The 17,817-nt window shown below is 36.7% G+C and overlaps 1 protein-coding gene across 1 annotated transcript; it reads left to right on the top strand.

The window, feature by feature from the left end:
- The first annotated feature begins 221 nt into the window (after positions 1–221).
- On the top strand, positions 222–1,154 carry LOC127095022 (uncharacterized). Its single transcript, XM_051033772.1, has one exon. It carries the CDS (start codon positions 222–224, stop codon positions 1,152–1,154), a length of 933 nt encoding a protein of 310 aa, XP_050889729.1.
- The last annotated feature ends 16,663 nt before the right edge of the window (positions 1,155–17,817 follow it).

Here is a 17,817-nt window from a genome sequence, read left to right as displayed (position 1 = left end):
GAAACATTTACTCTTTCAAGTTCAAAGAGCCCGATCTAAGTAGCTTGCGTGATTTGGTCTCTCAAATGCACCTAATATACATAATCAATTTTGGGAAAAACTATGGCAATTTGCTCAGCATCCTCAACCAAAGAGTGGACTATACAACATTGATCACCTTGGCCTAATTCTATGACCTACCCTTAAGGTGTTTTTCGTTCCAAGAATTTCAGCTAGCACCAATGTTGGAAGAATTTGAGCGTCTTGTTAGGATTCCCATGAAGAATAAGACATTGTTTGAAGGGGTGGACGAATCTTTGCAACCCAAAGTCATTGCTAAAGCCATTCACATGGACAAGGGAGAGGCTGAAGCTCTCCTAGAGGTCAAAGGGAATACTAAAGGGTTCTCACTAAATTTCCTTTTGGAAAGAGCTTGTACCTTGTTAAAAGCGGAAAGTTGGGACTCTTGTTACTCTAATATTGCTTTGGCTATCTATGGCATCATCTTATTCCCAAATATTGATGGGTTTATAGACATGGTTGCTATTTGCGTTTTTCTCATCGAAAATCCAGTGCCTACCTTGTTAGCAGATGTTTATTATTACATGAGCCATAGGTACACCAAGAAGACGGGAATGATTGCTTGTTATGCTCCTCTCTTATACCAGTGGTTCTTAGAGCATCTTCCAAAGACATGTGTTTTTGTGGAACGAACAGACGCTAGTTGGCCTCAGAGGTTGGGATCACTCCGATCTGAAGATCTTTCCTCGAATTCCAAAGAATATATTGGTATGGACATTATATTCAGCTGTGGGGACTTTCCTAATTTACCACTCATTGGAACTCAAGGGTGTGTCAATTCTAACCCGGTTTTATCACTGAGACAACTTGGTTACCCAATGGAGGGTCCTCCGGATGCAAGCTCCTTGGAAGCCTTATTGTTGCTTGACTTAGGGGTTGAGAATCCTATCCTATTCCAAAGGATCATAGAGGCTTGGAAAAGGGTCAATCGAAAAGGGAAAGCTGGCCTAAGGAGAATTAATGGGATCAATAAAGAACCGTATTTTCATTGGGTAAAGGAAAGGGAGGAGGTGATCAAAATACCATTCATCATTCAGATACCTGTACCTCTTCCCGAGCCTAAACTTACCCATATCCCCATTGAGGAGGTATAGGAACTCAAGGCCACCATGACAAGACTAGAAAAAGAAAATGAAGAGCTGATGTTAAAACTCCAACAAGTCACCAATGAGAAAAACACAATGAAATGGGAACTCGAGAGAAAAGACGTACAAGTTCAGGAAAATGTGGAAAAATTTAACAAAGAGAAACTTAAAAGGAAAAAGATCAAAGTGGGACTAGAACAAGCTGACCTCTATCAAGATACTCTTAAGGGTCAACTGAGGCAAGCTCATAAAGAATGTCAAGAAAACGAGCACTGGTGGCACCTTGCCATGAAAGAAAACAAGACGATAAGAGATACACTTGGGGCTCAGATAAAAGAACTCACTATTTATGTTCGTCATACAAAGGCCGAACCCGATCAAGAACTCCGACTCAAAGATATAGCCACCGAAGCCTCTAGAGTCCCACCAAGAATATGGGAAGAGAAGTGTCAAGGAGTAAGGGATGTTAATCTTCCAGTTATTAGAAGGGTCAGTTGGATTCGTTGCACCAAGACAGCTTCACATGGTTGAAAGAAAGGGAGTACGTGGTTGAAGATTATGAATCCTTTAAGAAGACCATTGATTTTTTTCAAGGGGATAGGGATAAGTGACGTGCAAAGCTCGACGGATTGGTGGAGTCCTGTAATTGGTGTAGCCAAGGAAATGCCGTGGAAACTGAGGGATGTAGTTAAAGAACTAAGAGAGTATAGTACCTATCTGTAGCGGGGTATTCGTTACCATTAGAGATATTGACTAAATCTAAGGTAAACCATACAAGTCGAGTCGCCACCTCACTTCTATTTATCCAAAGGAATGGTTAGAAAGCGAACAAAAACCTAAAAGTTTTATTGAATCAAAAACTAGTAAGAATGTCAGAGATCGGGGTAAGGGGGTTGGTTATGCAATGGGAAGGTTTTAAGCACCCAAAACATCCTAGGTACTCCTAGGGAGCCCTTTTCATACTTGTTGTAAGGCTGGTATTTTGTGAAAATTTATTTTAGCAAACATGATTGAAGAGATGAGAAGAGAATATACAAGTTATTTACATTTTGTGTTTTGATGGATAAACCCATTGCCTACGTACCATCTTAAAAAAGATTAGGATCAAAACCTCGTAGTTCAGGGTAAAAATCTCAAAATGAATTGGTGAATTGATTGGTCCAAAAGCCTTGAGGTCTTTTGTTATCCAAGGGAGAAAACTCAACCTAAAGCCACAAATCCACCATGTGAGGATAGCTTCAACATGCTAGTGAGGGGTTAACCCTATAATAAGCATGGAAGACTCATTGTCCATCACTAAGGATATAGGTGAGTATTATATCTACCTCAAGGATAACTCAAACCTAATAGCTAAAGGTTATGAAAAGTTTGATTAAGAGAGTGGCCATTGAAACCACAAAAAGGTATTTGAATGAGTGGTATTTACCAATGAAAAGTATTTACAAAATATGGTCAAAGTTGACTTAGAAGTTCAATTCAAAATAAGTGTTATGAAAAGAAAGTTTTGAAAATCGAAAGCATAAGGCTTAGGTTTCTAATGTTTGAAAACAAGTGTTAATGTTTGCACAAAAGTTTTGGCTTGGATTAGAGTGGAGGGAAGAAGAAGAATGGCTAAATTCCTAATCATACAAGAGATAAGGGATAAGAAACAAAACCACAAATGGAGTTCCTCTCTTGAGATCATATTGATGATCCAAGTAGCTCCCATCCTTTGGAATATGCAAGCAAAATAATAGTGAGTTTAATCAATCAACACAATCAAACAAACTCCTTAGGAGATCCTCAATGTATCTTGTATCTTTCACTTTGGATGAACATGGCAATGGTTCTTCAATTTGAGCTCATATAGGATTCCCTAGCACAAAAGCACACACATCAAAAGAGTTTTATGAAGCAAATCAAGAATGGACAAGAGTGAGTTTAGATGTTTGGTCCTTCTAATCCATCTTCAACTTTTAAAATCCTTTTACTCCAATTTGCATAGGGAAAGTCCTAGAAACTAAGTCCATTCGTCCATTTCTTTGCACTTGGTCCACAACAATCAAAACAAAACACAAGCACAATAATATATACACAATTATGTACTCAAGTGAGCAAAAGGCAAATTGCATTAACATAAACATGTGCTCAGGTGAGCAAAAGGGGGAAAAGCAAATGAATAATATGTACAAGAATAGTAAATTGCATAAATGTAAAGAGCAAGAATTAAATGTTAATGGTTAATGGTTAGTGTTAGTAGTTAGTGTGCCATAAGGCAAATTAAGCGCTATGTTGAGCAATCATAATTGGACTTATGTAGAAGTCACAACTATCTGAGACCGATCAATAATAATGTAGGCAACAACACAAGTTAGAGGTCTTGATTTTAGTGAATCAAACTCCAACAACTTGCCATGCCAAAAAGAAGATGAGAAATGATCTTGTATTGATTTAGGTTCTCTGCATGATTTAGAAAGCAATCTATCCTTAATGCAAAGTCATTCACTTGATCCATGATCAAGATGAATTAGATTTGAATCAAGGAAGATTAAACCTCCCTAATGAATGCTAACCACCAATCTTTAACTCATTGATCAAAAAAGAAAAAGAAGAAGTAGAAGAAGAGGATGAAGAATTAAAGTGCATTAAATGAAATGGAAGGAGATAATCAACAAGCTATGACCAAAGATAGAGAAAATCAAGGTCAAACAATAGAAAACAGAAGCAAAATGAATATTAGAAGTCAAGAAATAAACAAAATATTTTTGGCATTTTTAATATTTAAAAAAAAACATTGAATTAAAATAATAAAGAAAGGTCAAACTTCAAATTCACTTCAAATCAACTTTGAAAAGTCCAAGTGAATTATCCCAAGTTCAACAAGGTCAAATAAAGTTTGACAAAAAATTTCAGCATTTTTAGAAATCAGAAGCTATTTTAAGACAATTAAAAATGCATAAAAATAACCTAATTGAACTAAAATCTCAAATAAATTTATAAATTGATGAGAATATTTTTCATAAATCTATCATCATTTAAAGAGGTTGAGAAAATATTTTTGTATTTTTTGGATCTCAAAAACTATTTAAAATGAATTAAAAATAACCAGAAAAGAGAAAATTATTAAAAAATAGAAAATGATAAAATAAAAAATATTAAAAATCAATTTTTGAAACTAGAAATTAAAAGAGAAATAATGGAATTGGTCCCATAATTTTTGGACCAATAATGAAAGAGATATGGATTTTTGAAATCAAATGGAATTAAAAGAAATAAAAGAAAATAGAAATCTGAAATTAAAAACTAGAAAAAAGGAGAGGCGTTGGATGATGGCTTATTAATTGAGCTGGCACATCACATGGCTCTCAGCGCGCTTCCACAATACACATTAGTCAATGTAACCACACGCTGCTTATTAAAAAGTCATAACAATGAGAGGCCTAGATCTAATCTGGAAATGAAAATGGATGGCCATGATTTGATCTGGAGACCAGACGGTGGCTAGCGCCACCGTCTTCTCCGGCTAGCTCCGGCGAAGGCCAAAATTTACAGAAGAACAAATGTGCACCAAAACGCACGATCTAGATACCAAATGAAAGGTGGAGTGATGTACATCACTCCTATGCCACTCAATTCCATTCTAGATCCCTATTGAGAGAGATGGAACTTTGGTTGTGTTTAACTGAACTTGCTTGATTTCAAAAATTAAGAACACAATAATGATGCCTCTATGCAGAGGACTTCAGACAACACAAAATCAAGGAAAATGGAACAATATATGAGCTGTTTCGAAGCAAAATGCAGTTGAGCAAAACCTTGGAATTGAGATGAATTGAGTCACGATCTTTGATACCTTTTACAAACAGAAGCTTCTATGGATCAAAGTGAAGAAGTCTAGGAACTTTAGATCTGAAATTTTAATCGAGGAAATCAAAATTCAGATCTGAAATTTTTAGAGAAAAATGAGATTTGTTCCTTTGGTATGGGTGTGGATTCAATTCAGCAGAGGTTTGGGCGCCATTAGGTTGAAGAATTATGAAGCTATGACATGATATTTATAGATGGATATGGCTGAATGCATGCGCTAACTCGTGTGCATGGGAGAAGAGGGCCTCCATGCATGGGCCTGTACAGGCGTATAGAGGGCCCAATTCTGAATGGAATTGCAAGATATACATCACCAAATAAGAATTGGATGTGCATATTGGATGTTAATGGATCATGCATGGCAATTGGAATGATTTTCATAAAATGCACTATTTCATTGAAGCTTTTGAAAATGCCATGTCCAAAATCCAAATGCAACCTTATGAGTAATGGTTGGAAAGCTTATTGCACAAGGAACAAGTTTCATGTTGATCAAAACTTCATTTGGGCCTTGGAAATTAATGAAATTTGAGCTTGAAGTGTAGGGTGCAAAACATGCATATGTGAAATTTCCAAATTTGGCCAATGTTCAAGCCCCTCTGTCTCAATGATGCAAGCTCCAAATGATAAAGTCTTAAACATGAAAGTTGTAGATATTTTCAATAAAATCAATTTGGACTTACATTTTGCATCATTTGGATTTTTAATGAAGAAGTTTTGGGCACATGAAGTTGGACTTTTTCACATTTCAATGCATTTGGTCCAAAGTGACCTATAATGTTTTGCATTATCACATGTATATATTTTGAGATTTTGCAATTTTTCTCAACATAATATTTGAAGTAGACACATTAAGATTTCCAATTCATTAAGTCTCACCTCCAAATTCATGAAAAATGAATGATTTATGTTCTTGGGAAGTTAACCCAAAATTAGGGTTTCTGTCAAAATGATCTATAATGTTTTGGAATGTATGATGACCTTCCATGATTCAAATCAAATTTTGATGAACATGAAAGTTGTTCATATTGTTCTTAATAACATATTTTCTCTTGGGGTTATCTCCATTTGATCAACACATAAAAAGTTAGGTCTCAGTGTATTTCAAAATAGTCAGATGAATTGACTGATCAACTTCTCAAGTCCACACCTCATATCTTGATGAATGGATGTTTGAGGACACTAAAATGAGTTAAAATATGCATGAAATGATGAATTAAAGAACTTCCCTTGATTGTTTTTGACCATGGGCTGAGGTTGCTTCATGAGTAAGGCACAGTTGATTGAACAAATGAATTAGGGTTTCCTTGGGAAACAAGCCTCAAACCCCTTGACTTACTTTGATCAAAATGATGAATTGAGATACTTGGGAGGCATATTTGATGAATGAGAGCTTCGGGGAACCATTTCCATGTTTGCCTTTATCTCCTCTTGACCACATCATTGCACATAGGATCTCCTAGAAACCTTTAGACCTTGTGACTACTCAAGCTACAATCAAGAGATGTTAGTGGCATATTTTTGTGCTTTTGAGTTAAAAAAATGAGAAAAGCAATAATATACAATTCAAGCATGCTTGGTGATCTCAAACCACTCACAAGATTTCCCAACCCAAAGGCCAGGGGAACCAAGATGCTTATGATCCTTGAGGCTATGCAAATGCCATGTTATGATGCCATGAGGTATTTTGGGGCCAAAATTAGGGTCTTACACTATCCTGCTATAATCGTTTCATCATGTTCTGCAAAGAATTATTAAAGAGGTTCAAGAAATAGTTGGAAGAACTTCAAGACAAAAAGCCTGCAGCTTAATTTTCATATGTTTTGTATTCTGTTATTTGACGATGTATTTGAATTGGGGCTTTTGGATCCCTATTTTATGTACTTGAATGAAATATGTTTAAGTTGCTTCATTATTACTCTATTTTGATATTTCTTGCTTCTCTGGATTACTAACGAATAATGAAACTCGAACGATTCCCTGAAAATAAAATACGCATATGTAAGACCCTAACTTTGACCCTAAGATCCCTCATGGCATCATATCATTGCATTTGGCATTTGCCTCAAGGATCATAGCATCTTGGCTCCTTAGCCCTAGGGTGGGACTTTTGTGAGTTGTTTTGAGACCACCAAGCATGCTTGAATTGTATATTATTGCTTTTCTTATTTTGTTTACTAATCAAAAGCACAAAAATATGTCACTAACATCTTTTGTTTTGTAGCTTGATCAATCATAAGATCCAAGGCTCCTAGAAGGCCCCTATGCTCAAAGAATAGCCAGGTGAAGGTGAAAGCAAGCATGACAATGGTTCACAAAGCTCTTAATTATCATATATGCCTCCCAAGTATCTGAAATTGTCAATTTGATCAAAGCAAACCAAAGGGCTTGAGGATTGTGTCCGAAGGAAACCCTAATTCATTTGTGCATCAATTGTGCCTTGCTCATGAAGCAACCTCAACCCATGATCAAATACAATCAAGGGAAGTTCTTTCACTCATCATTTAATGCAAATTTGAGCCTATTTGACTGTCCTCAATCATCAATTCCTCAAGACTTGAGGTATGGACTTGAGAAGTTGATCAGTCAATTCATCTAACTATTTTGAAATACATTGAGACCTAACTTTTAATGTGTTTGTAAATTGAAGAAGACCCCAAGATAAACAATGTTCTTAATAACCATATGAACAACTTTCATGTTCATTAAAAATTTTCTTGAAGCTTGGAAGGTCATCATCCATTTCAAATCATTATAGGTCATTTTCACTGAAACCCTAATTTTGGGTCAACCTCCCAAGGACCTAACTATCTCATTTTTTATGATATTGAGGTGGGATCAAATGCATTGGAAAGTTTAATATGTATAATTCATTTGTTATGTTGAAAACATTTTCATAATTCTAAAAGAAATACATTTGATAATGCAAAACATTATAGGTCACTTTGGACCAAAGACATTGAAATGTGAAAAAGTCCAACTTCAGGTGCCCATAACTTTCTCATCGAAAATCCAAATGATGCAAATTTTGAGTCCAAATTGATTGCCTTGAAAATATCTACAACTTTGATGTTGAAGGTTTTTTCCATATGAAGATTTTATCATTTAAACAGAAGGGCTTGAAGTTGATATATTTTGGAAATTTTCACATGCACATGTTTTGCACCTTGAACTTTATGACCAATTTTCACCAATTTCCCAACTCTAAATGAAGTTTTGTTCAACATAACAATTGATCCTCGTGTCAAGACCTTTCCAACCATTACCCACAAGGCCATGTTTTACTTTTGGAAGAGGCGTTTTCGAAGAGGGGAATATTTTGGTGCATTTATGGAAACTTGATTCAAACTCATTGCACACTCTAATTACCTCACATTTGCATGTCCATTTCAGATCAAATTGACTTCAGCTTGCCATTCCAATAGGATTTTGGCCCTCCATGCGCCTGTACAGGCCCATGCATGGAGGCCCTCTCCATTCATGCACATGAAATGCTCATGCTTGCCTTTGCCTTTTTCTATAAATAAGTGTGCTATGCTTTATTATTCTTCAACCTGAAGGCGCCTGTTATGCTGCAAGATTCACTCCCTAACCATACCTAAAGGAATTCACTCTTTCAATTCAAAATTTCATATCTGATTTTCAACTACATCGGTTGATTATCAGACTCAAAATTCTTGGGCCTTGCTTCATCTTCATCTTTATATCACACTGCAATCAATAGCTATGAGGAATTGTGCTCCATAGATCCACATTTCAGAGGTGGATGTTCAAACTTTTCTTCTTCGAAACTCACTAATTGTAGCTTGTTTCTTGCATTTATTGGTTTGGCTGACGTCCTCTCATCAGAGGCAATTGAACTATGCTTTTAATTTCGAAAATCCATTGAGTTCAACATGAACACCATTATTTTCCACCTCTGATTTCTCTTTCCATGGAGGTCTAGAGTGAAAATAAATGGTACAGGGGTGATGTACATCACCCCATCTTTCCATTGATGTATAGATCGCTTCATTTGGTGAAGATTTTCTGTCTGCAACTATCGCCGGAATCCTTGGTCTCGTCGGAGAAAAGGGTGGTGTACACCACCGTCTGTTTGCCAGAATGAACCTAGGCCCTTGGATCTAATTTCCAGATCTAATCTCGTCTCTTCAATTGTATAACTTTTTTAAATACCACATGTGTATCAGTTGACTAAGGTGTTTAATGTGCGCGCATACCTGGACCCTTGGATGTGCCAGCTCAATTAATGAGCTTGGATCCAACAACCACATATTTTAGCATTTTCCAATTTCTGATTTAATTTCCATTTTATTTCTTTTATTTCATTTTATTTCAAAAAATCACATCTCTTTCATTTTAATTCCAAAAAATATGGGGCCAATTGCATTATTTTTCTTTTAATTTCTAGTTTCTAAAAATGAGTTTTAATATTTTTTATTTCGTCATTTGATATTTTTTAGGAATTTTCTCTTTTCTGGTTATTTTTAATTCATTTTAAATAGTTTTCAATATTCAAAAAATACCAAAAATATTTTCTTAACCTCTTTGAATGATAATAGATCTATGAAAAATATTCTCATCAATTAATTAATTGATTTGAGATTTATTTGAGATTTTAATTCAATTAGGTTATTTTTTATGCATTTTAATGGATTAAAAATAGTTTCTGGTTTCTAAAAATGCTGAAATTTTTTGTCAAACTTTGTTTGACCTTGTTGAACTTAGGATGATCCATTTGGACTTTTCAAAGTTGATTTGAGATGGATTTGAAGTTTGACCTTTAATTGTTTATTTTAATTCAATTATTATTTAAATTTTGAAAAATACCAAAAAATATTTTATTTGTTTCTTGACTTCTAAATTTCATTTTGCTTCTGTTTACTAGTGTTTGACCTTGGTTTCATCTATCTTTGGTCAATGTATGTTGATTACTTCATTTGAATTTTTTCATTAATGTACATTCTTATCCATCTGCTTCTTCATCTTTTTTCTTTTTTGATCAATGAGTTAAAGATTAGTGGTTAGCGTTGATGTATGGGAGGTTTAACCTTCCTTGATCCAAATCTAATTCATCTTGATCATAAATTAAGTGAATGGATTTGCATTAAGGATAGGTTGCTTCTTAATTAAGCAAAAAACCTAAATCAATACAAGATCATTTCTCATCTTCTTTTGGCATGGCAAGTTGTAGGAGCTTGATTTACTAATCAAGATCTCTAACTTGTGTTTGTTGCCTATATTTTATTGACTGGCCTCAGATAGGTGTGACTACTACATTAGTCCACTTACGATTGCTTAACATAGCGCTAAATTGCCTTATGGCACACTAACTCTAAATATTGACCACTAACTTTTAACTCTTGCACTTTACATTAATGCAATTTAATATTCTTGTACATATTATTCATTTGCTTTTGCCCTTTGCTCATTTGAGCACATGTTTATATTAATGAAATTTGCCTTTTGCTCACTTGAGCACATAATTGTGTATATACTATTGTGCTTGTGTTTTGTTTTGATTGTTGTGAACCAAATGCAAATGGACAAAAGGACTTAGAATTTAGGACATTCCCTATGCAAAAAATGGATTCAAAGAGCAACTAGGCCTTATTCCTTTAGAGTGCTATAAAAGTCAAAGAGCAACTAGGCTTCATGCCTTTAGAATGCTTAATGTTGAAGACTTTGGAAGGACCTAATCTCTAAACTCACTCCTGTCCATTCTTTGTTTGCAATATAAAACTTTTTGATGTGTGTGTTCTTGTGCTAGGGATTCCAACTTGAGCCTAATTGAAGAACCATTGTCATGAGCTCCTAAAGTGAGAGATACAAAAGCCATTGGAAGATTCCTAGGATCTTGTGCGATTGTGTGCTTGATTGCTTGAGTACTTGCTTATTTGCTTACTTATTCCAAAGGATGGGAGCTACTTGGATCATCACTATGATCTCAAGAAGGGAACTCCATTTGTGGTTTTATTTCTCTTCCTTCATATTTGCATGTTTAGGACCTTGGCCTTTCTTCGTCTTCCCTCCACTCTAACCCAAGCCAAAACTTTTGTGCAAACATTAACATTTGTTTTTAACATTAGAAACCTAAGCATTATGCTTATGATTTTCAAACTTTCTTTTCATAACACTTATTTTGAATTGAATTCTTAAGTCAACTTTGACCATATTTTGTAAATACTTTTCATTGGTAAATACAACTCACTCAATTGTTTTTGTGGTTTCAATGGCCACTCCTTACCAAAGTGTTTTTATAAACCATAGCTATTAGGTTTGAGTTATCCTTGAGTTTGATATAATGCTCACCTATATCCTTAGTGATGGACAATGAGTCTTCCATGATTATTATAGGGTTAACCCCTCACTAGCATGTTGAAGTTATCCTCACATGGTGGATTTGTGGTTTTAGGTTGAGTTTTCTCCCTTGGATAACAAAAGGCCTTAAGGCTTTTGGACCAATCAATCCATCAACTTGTTTTGAGATTTTAACCCCGAACTACGAGGTTTTGATCCTAATCTTTCTTTAAGATGGTACGTAGGCAGTGGGTTTATCCATTCAAACACAAAATTGTAAATAAATTGGTACATTCTTCTCTCATCTCCCCAATCATGTTTGCACAAATAATTTTTCACAAATACCAACCTACCTTACAACAAATTCTGAAAAGGGCTCCCTAGGAGTACGTAGGATGTTTTGGGTGCTTAAAACCTTCCCATTACATAACCAACCCCCTTACCCCGATCTCTGACATTTTTAGTAGTTTTTGATTTGATAAAACTTCTCGGTTTTTGTTCGCTTTCTAACCTTTCCTTTGGATAAATAGATGTGCGGTGGCGACTCGAATTGTATGATTTACTTTTGATTTAGTCAATAAATCTAAAGGTAACAAATACCCTGCTACAGCATAACATTTGCATTCCCATTATGCATCATTCACCATAAGAAACTCAAAAGGACTTACACGACTTTTTCACCCTCTATTCAGTAACGCTGACTAATCAACACCGATATGAGACGCGCTATAACTACAAGATGACGTCGGAACAAGTAGAAGCCAACCAAGCCACCATGAGGACAGACATCACCGTTATCAAAGAGAAGATGGTTCAGTTACTAGAGACGATGCTAGGAATTGCCCAAAGAGAGAGGGTTGCGGAGGCAGAAACTGGAATGAGAAAGAATGATAGTCACATTGGCAAGCAGAGACTAGTCAATCAGGATGAGAGCTTCAGTCGCGCTAAGAAGAGCTTTGTTCATATACCTATAAGGACCAAAGGAGATGGAGATCAGGGAGATCCTTCTGATGCATCTGCTTAGCATGGGTCTGAGGTGGGAGGAGATGACCCATACGATGCTTTTTATATACCAGATCCACCAAATCCTAAGGTTCTTCCAAATCCCACTGCATAAAGGATTTGCCCCTTGGAGAAGAAGACCAAAGCTATAGAGAGGAATAACATCTTTGGTTCCGCTGCCATAAATATGCGACTGGTGACAAATTTGGTCATCCCGACTAAATTTAAAACTCCTGATTTTGAGAAATACAAAGGCCAAACTTGTCCAAGAAGCCATTTGGTGATGTATTTCAGGAATATGGCTGCCCATACTGAGAATGACAAGCTGCTCATACACTGTTTTCAAGACAGTTTAAGTGGGGCATCATTAAGGTGGTACATGAGTCTGGAGCAAGGGAGAATCCAGAGTTGGGAGGACTTGGCAGATGCTTTCCTTCGTAAGTACAAATACAATTTTGACATGGCGCCCGACTGTATGCAGCTACAAGGGATGGTCATTAACGAGAAAGAATCATTCAAGGAATATGTCCAACGGTGGAGAGAGTTGGCTACTCAAGTTGAACCTTCATTGTCGGAAAATTGTGAGTTTCATATGGCTGCACCTGGCCATACTCTGGAAAATTGTTTTGCATTCCAGGATCGGGTGTAAGATTTGATTAAAGCTAAGGCTGTCACCTTTACTCCAAGACGCCCGAATGTAAACACCCATCTCATTCCAACACATGGAGGTGCATCAGTCAGTGCCATTGAAGAAATTAATAAGGGTGTGCTGATCGAGAAAGTTGAAGAAATTTAAACTCCTAATGTCGTGATAGGTACGCAATTATTGAAGAATGGTCTGATCCCAATAAACCTAGTTGATAAAGAAAAGGTTGAATATTTGAAGGGTTTTATCCAACAAATGCTGGATCAAGGTGAACTGCAGATCGAGCACCGTGTCAAAGACACGAAAGAAAAAGAAATAGTTGTGATTGACATTCCTTACGACGTGGTCAATGTGGAAATCCCCATCACCCCGTTGGTGATAGAATTTCTGGCACCTTTCGAATACAAAGATGAAAAAGCAGTGTCATGGATATATCATCCCAGAGCTTTTAAGCAAGGGCAGGAAGACCGGCCTTTGGTCATCAATGAGCCAAAGGTTACCTCGATTGTGGGACCAGCCGGAATGACACGTAGTGGGCGAGTGTTCGCACCAAGAACCGTTGGTGTGTCCGCCAAAGCCAAGGGGAAGTAAGTTGCTACCCATGTCCAAATTCCTATTCCAAATCTTGAATTACAAGAGATGCACTTATCTCCGAAAGTTGTTGTCACCCGCGAGGAGGCTGAAGAATTTCTGAAGGTAATTAAGAAGAGTGACTATAGGGTAGTGGATCAATTGAATCAAACCCCTTCGAAGATCTCCATGTTGTCCTTATTAGCTCAGAGGCACATAGAGATTCGGTAATGAAAGTGTTAACTGTTGCTCATATTACAAAGGACATAACAGTGGAACAATTTGATGATGTGATAGCTTGTGTAACCACTAGAAATTTCCTAGGGGGCAATGACGATGAGCTGCTTGCCAAGGGGAAAAATCACAACAAAGCTCTACATATCTCCTTGAGATGCATAGACATCATATTAATAAGAGTTTTGGTGGATACAAGCTCTTCGTTGAATGTTATCCCAAAGACCACTCTGGTGAAATTGCTGATGGAAGGACTAAACATGAAGCCCAACACTCTGATAGTGAAGGCTTTTGATGGTTCAAGGCGAGTAGTAATATGGGAGGTTGACTTACCAATTAAGATTGGTCTGACTATCTTCACTATTACATTCCACGTCATGGACATACACCCCGGGTATAGTTGCTTGCTCGGAAGACCTTGGATTCATTCTGCAGGTGCAGTAACCTCCACCTTACACAAAAAGTTAAAATTTATCACGAATGACAATATAATCGTGGTTGGAGGTGAAGAGGACATCCTGGTTAGCCATTTGACTTCTTTCAGATATATCAAAGTTGAAGGCGAAATCACTGAGACGCCATTCCAGTCTCTGGAAGTCGTGAATGTATTGACAATCCAACAGATATCTGAGTCACCAAAGTCATAGCCGTCAATGGCCTCATGGAAAGGAACTAAAGCTGCCATAGAGAATGGAAATGCCCAAGGTTGGGGCAAGGTGATAGAAGTGCGCGAGAAGTGGGACAAGTTTGATTTAGGATACGAACCATCCTCGGTTGAAACAAGTAGTCAACATGACAAGTAGCAGATCCCCCCTGTTGAGGAGACACTCACCAGCGCTGGTCATATCTTTGGTGATCAAGTTGCGATGATTAATGAAGAAGCTTACGATGAGGTAGTATCTAGCTGGATACGTCAGGCAGCGCCCGATGAAGAGCTAAAGAACTGGAAGACTGTGGAAATCCCCCAATTCTTTCAAAAGTAATTTTATTGTTTTAATCAACACCCTGTAGTCTTCCCAAGGCACAGTGGCATGTTGTAGGGACTCCTTAACTTATAGAATTTTGATTATCATTAATAAAATCGCAATTTGCATTCAAATTTGTGTTCCTTTCCTTTCATTTTTTTTATCTACACTAAAAATGGCATTAATTCTTATGCACGCACTTTCTAAATAAATTACATAAATCATAACATGCAGAGACACCACCGAGACCATTGATAACGACACAACTATGGTCTAGCATGATTTTGATTGTCTAATTTACCAAGCTGAAGATGAAGGGGGGGGGGGATATTGTGAACTCCCTAAAGAGTTGGCCAGGTTACTCAAACAAGAATAGAAAGTCATTCAACCATACCAAGAGGACGTAGAAATCATCAACCTCGGGATGGAGGAAAGCAAGAAGGAAGTAAGGATAGGCGCCACACTTCAAGATGCAGTGAAGGCAAGACTGATAGAGCTCTTCCATGAGTATGCAAATGTGTTTGCTTGATCGTACCAAGATATGCCCAGGCTAGACACTAATATCGTTACCCATAAGCTTCCGCTCAAAGAAGAATGCTCTGCTGTCAAACAAAAGTTAAGAAGAACTCGTTCGGATATGACCCTCAAGATTAGAGAGGAAGTGAGAAAGCAGTTTGACGCTGGTTTCCTAGAGGTCACTAAGTACCCACAGTGGGTTGCCATCATTGTGCCAGTACAAGAGAAGGATGGAAAAGTCCGTATGTGCGTTGACTACCGAGACTTAAACAGAGCTAGTCCTAAGGACGATTTCCCATTACCTCACATTGATGTATTGGTAAATAATACAACATAGTTCTCCGTATTTTCCTTCATGGATGGTTTCTCCGGGTATAACCAAATTAAAATGGATCCAGAGGACATGGAGAAAACTACATTCGTCACCCCTTGGGGCACCTTCTGTTACAAGGTGATGCCATTCGGGTTGAAAAATGCAGGGGAAACATATCTGTGTGCCATGGTGACTCTCTTCCATGACATGATTCAAAAAGAGATCGAAGTGTATGTTGACGATATGATTTCCAAATCCTAAACAAAAGAGGATCACATCACTAACTTGGAGAAGCTATTTGCTTGGCTAAGGATGTTTAGGTTGAGACTTAACCCTAACAAATGCATATTTGGGGTTCAATCTGGGAATCTTTTAGGCTTTATTGTAATCCAGAAAGGAATTGAAGTGGATCCTGATAAGGTCAGAGCCATTCAGAACATGCATGCACCAAAGACTGAGAAAGAGGTTCGCGGTTTCTTGGGAAGATTGAATTACATCGCCAGATTTATCTCTCATCTTACTGCCACGTGCAAACCAATATTCAAGCTTCTAAAGAAAAATCAAGCGATGGAGTGGAATCAAATACACAAGTAGCAAGATGAAGAGCAAGGAATCAAATAAAGAAAGCCATATCCAAGCTAGTAACTCCATAGTCTTTTTCTTAAGCCCCCATGTATCAGATGACATACTCTTTAAATGGCTCAGAATAAGGCATTAGACACAGGTTTAAAGTAACATTTTCATCAAGACCTTGTAGAAGATGAACTCAGAGGGATCTCAATACTCGCATCAGATGGAACTTCAATTCACAATGACTTGGTTTCAGAAAAGTTGGCATTTGCCAAGTCCTTTTGCATAGGGAGTGTTGCCTAATTCTAAGTCCAAAGCTCATATCACAATCCAACAGTCCACACAAATATTTTTTAGGGTTTTTGTTATTTATTATGTACTTTAAGGTGCTAATACCGCAAACACAAACAAGATACACAAACAAGTATATACAATCACAAAATAAGGCTCAAATGAGCAAAGTGAAAATGGTATAAACATAAACAATTTAAATGATATGTATAATGACAAATGATAAATGACTTGAATTTAAATTGCATAAAGTAAATGACTTAAAATTAAAAAGTTAGTCATATGTTAGTTGATTAGAAGTTAGTGGAGTTTTTCTTTTTTTATTGTTTAAGTCATTCTTTGGAGAAAATAATGTATATTTATGATTAGAAGTCATTCTTTGACTATGTTTTGATCTTTAATAATGTATATTTATATTATACAATGAACAATTCAATCTTTTAATTTATAAAAAATAAATTTATAAAAACTTATAATATTTTAAAAAACATTTTTGTAAAATCCATTTTCAAAAATACAAAGAAAAAATCCATTTTTTGAAGCTAAAACAAACTGACCCTAAATGGATCCTGTGGTTGGGAAGCTTGCCAACACATCGCCGGAGCCATAGCTCCGGTCTTCTTCTCCGGTGGACCTCACCGGACTGGTCCACCTTTAACCATCACCAAAATGAAAAAGCAAGACATGGATTTAAAGAAAAAAAATGCTCAGAAGCTCGAATCTGGACTCAATTTTGTCTAGCTCCAAGTATTTGAAAATATACAGGGAGTTGAATTTTGAGGATCATGATCTGAGTTGCTTCGATTTAACCTCAAAGGAACTTAATCTTGTTGCATACATTGGTAGGACTTGAGACAACCAAAAATCAACAAGAATAGTGGAGAAGTAAGAGAGAATCGAAGAGTGGAAGTTTCTAAAACTTCACCTTCGAGTTGATCCAATTTAACTTGATCTTGATCTAGATTTGATTGCTTCCTCCTCCTCTTGCTTGCAGAAAACAAATGAACTGAAAATGGAAGTGATCTTCTGAAGTATGAACTTCCAAATAGATGGTGAAGTTCAAGCTCGATTTCAAAGAAATATCAGAAAATTATATAGAAGTGAGGGTTCGCAGAGGTCTAGTAAAGTTGGGGGAAGGTGTTGATGATGAATTTGAAGCCTTGAGCTTGTTTAAATAGGCATTGTGTTTGATATTTGCACCGTTTGAAAATTTGACAAAAATAGTAATTCACTTGCATGGGTGCATGGGCAATCATTTGGGCCTTGAGAGTGATGTAATCCAACTCCAATTCTTGCACAAAGTCTATTAAACTCATAATGTTCAAGCATGCAAAAGCAAATGATCATTTGAAGTTCAAACTTACCAAAACACTTCCCATAATGAAGCCATGTGCAAGTCCTTCAATTTTGGTCCAAATG

The sequence above is a fragment of the Lathyrus oleraceus genome, chromosome 6 (assembly GCF_024323335.1).
Source record: "Lathyrus oleraceus cultivar Zhongwan6 chromosome 6, CAAS_Psat_ZW6_1.0, whole genome shotgun sequence".
In the NCBI taxonomy this organism is placed as follows: domain Eukaryota; kingdom Viridiplantae; phylum Streptophyta; class Magnoliopsida; order Fabales; family Fabaceae; genus Lathyrus; species Lathyrus oleraceus.
The sequence above is the reverse complement of the archived record's forward strand: the minus strand, read 5'-3'. Positions and strand labels throughout refer to the sequence as shown.

Coding starts and splice junctions, on each gene's coding strand:
- LOC127095022 (XM_051033772.1), top strand. CDS start 222: ATGTTGGAAGAATTTGAGCGTCTTGTTAGGATTCCCATGAAGAATAAG.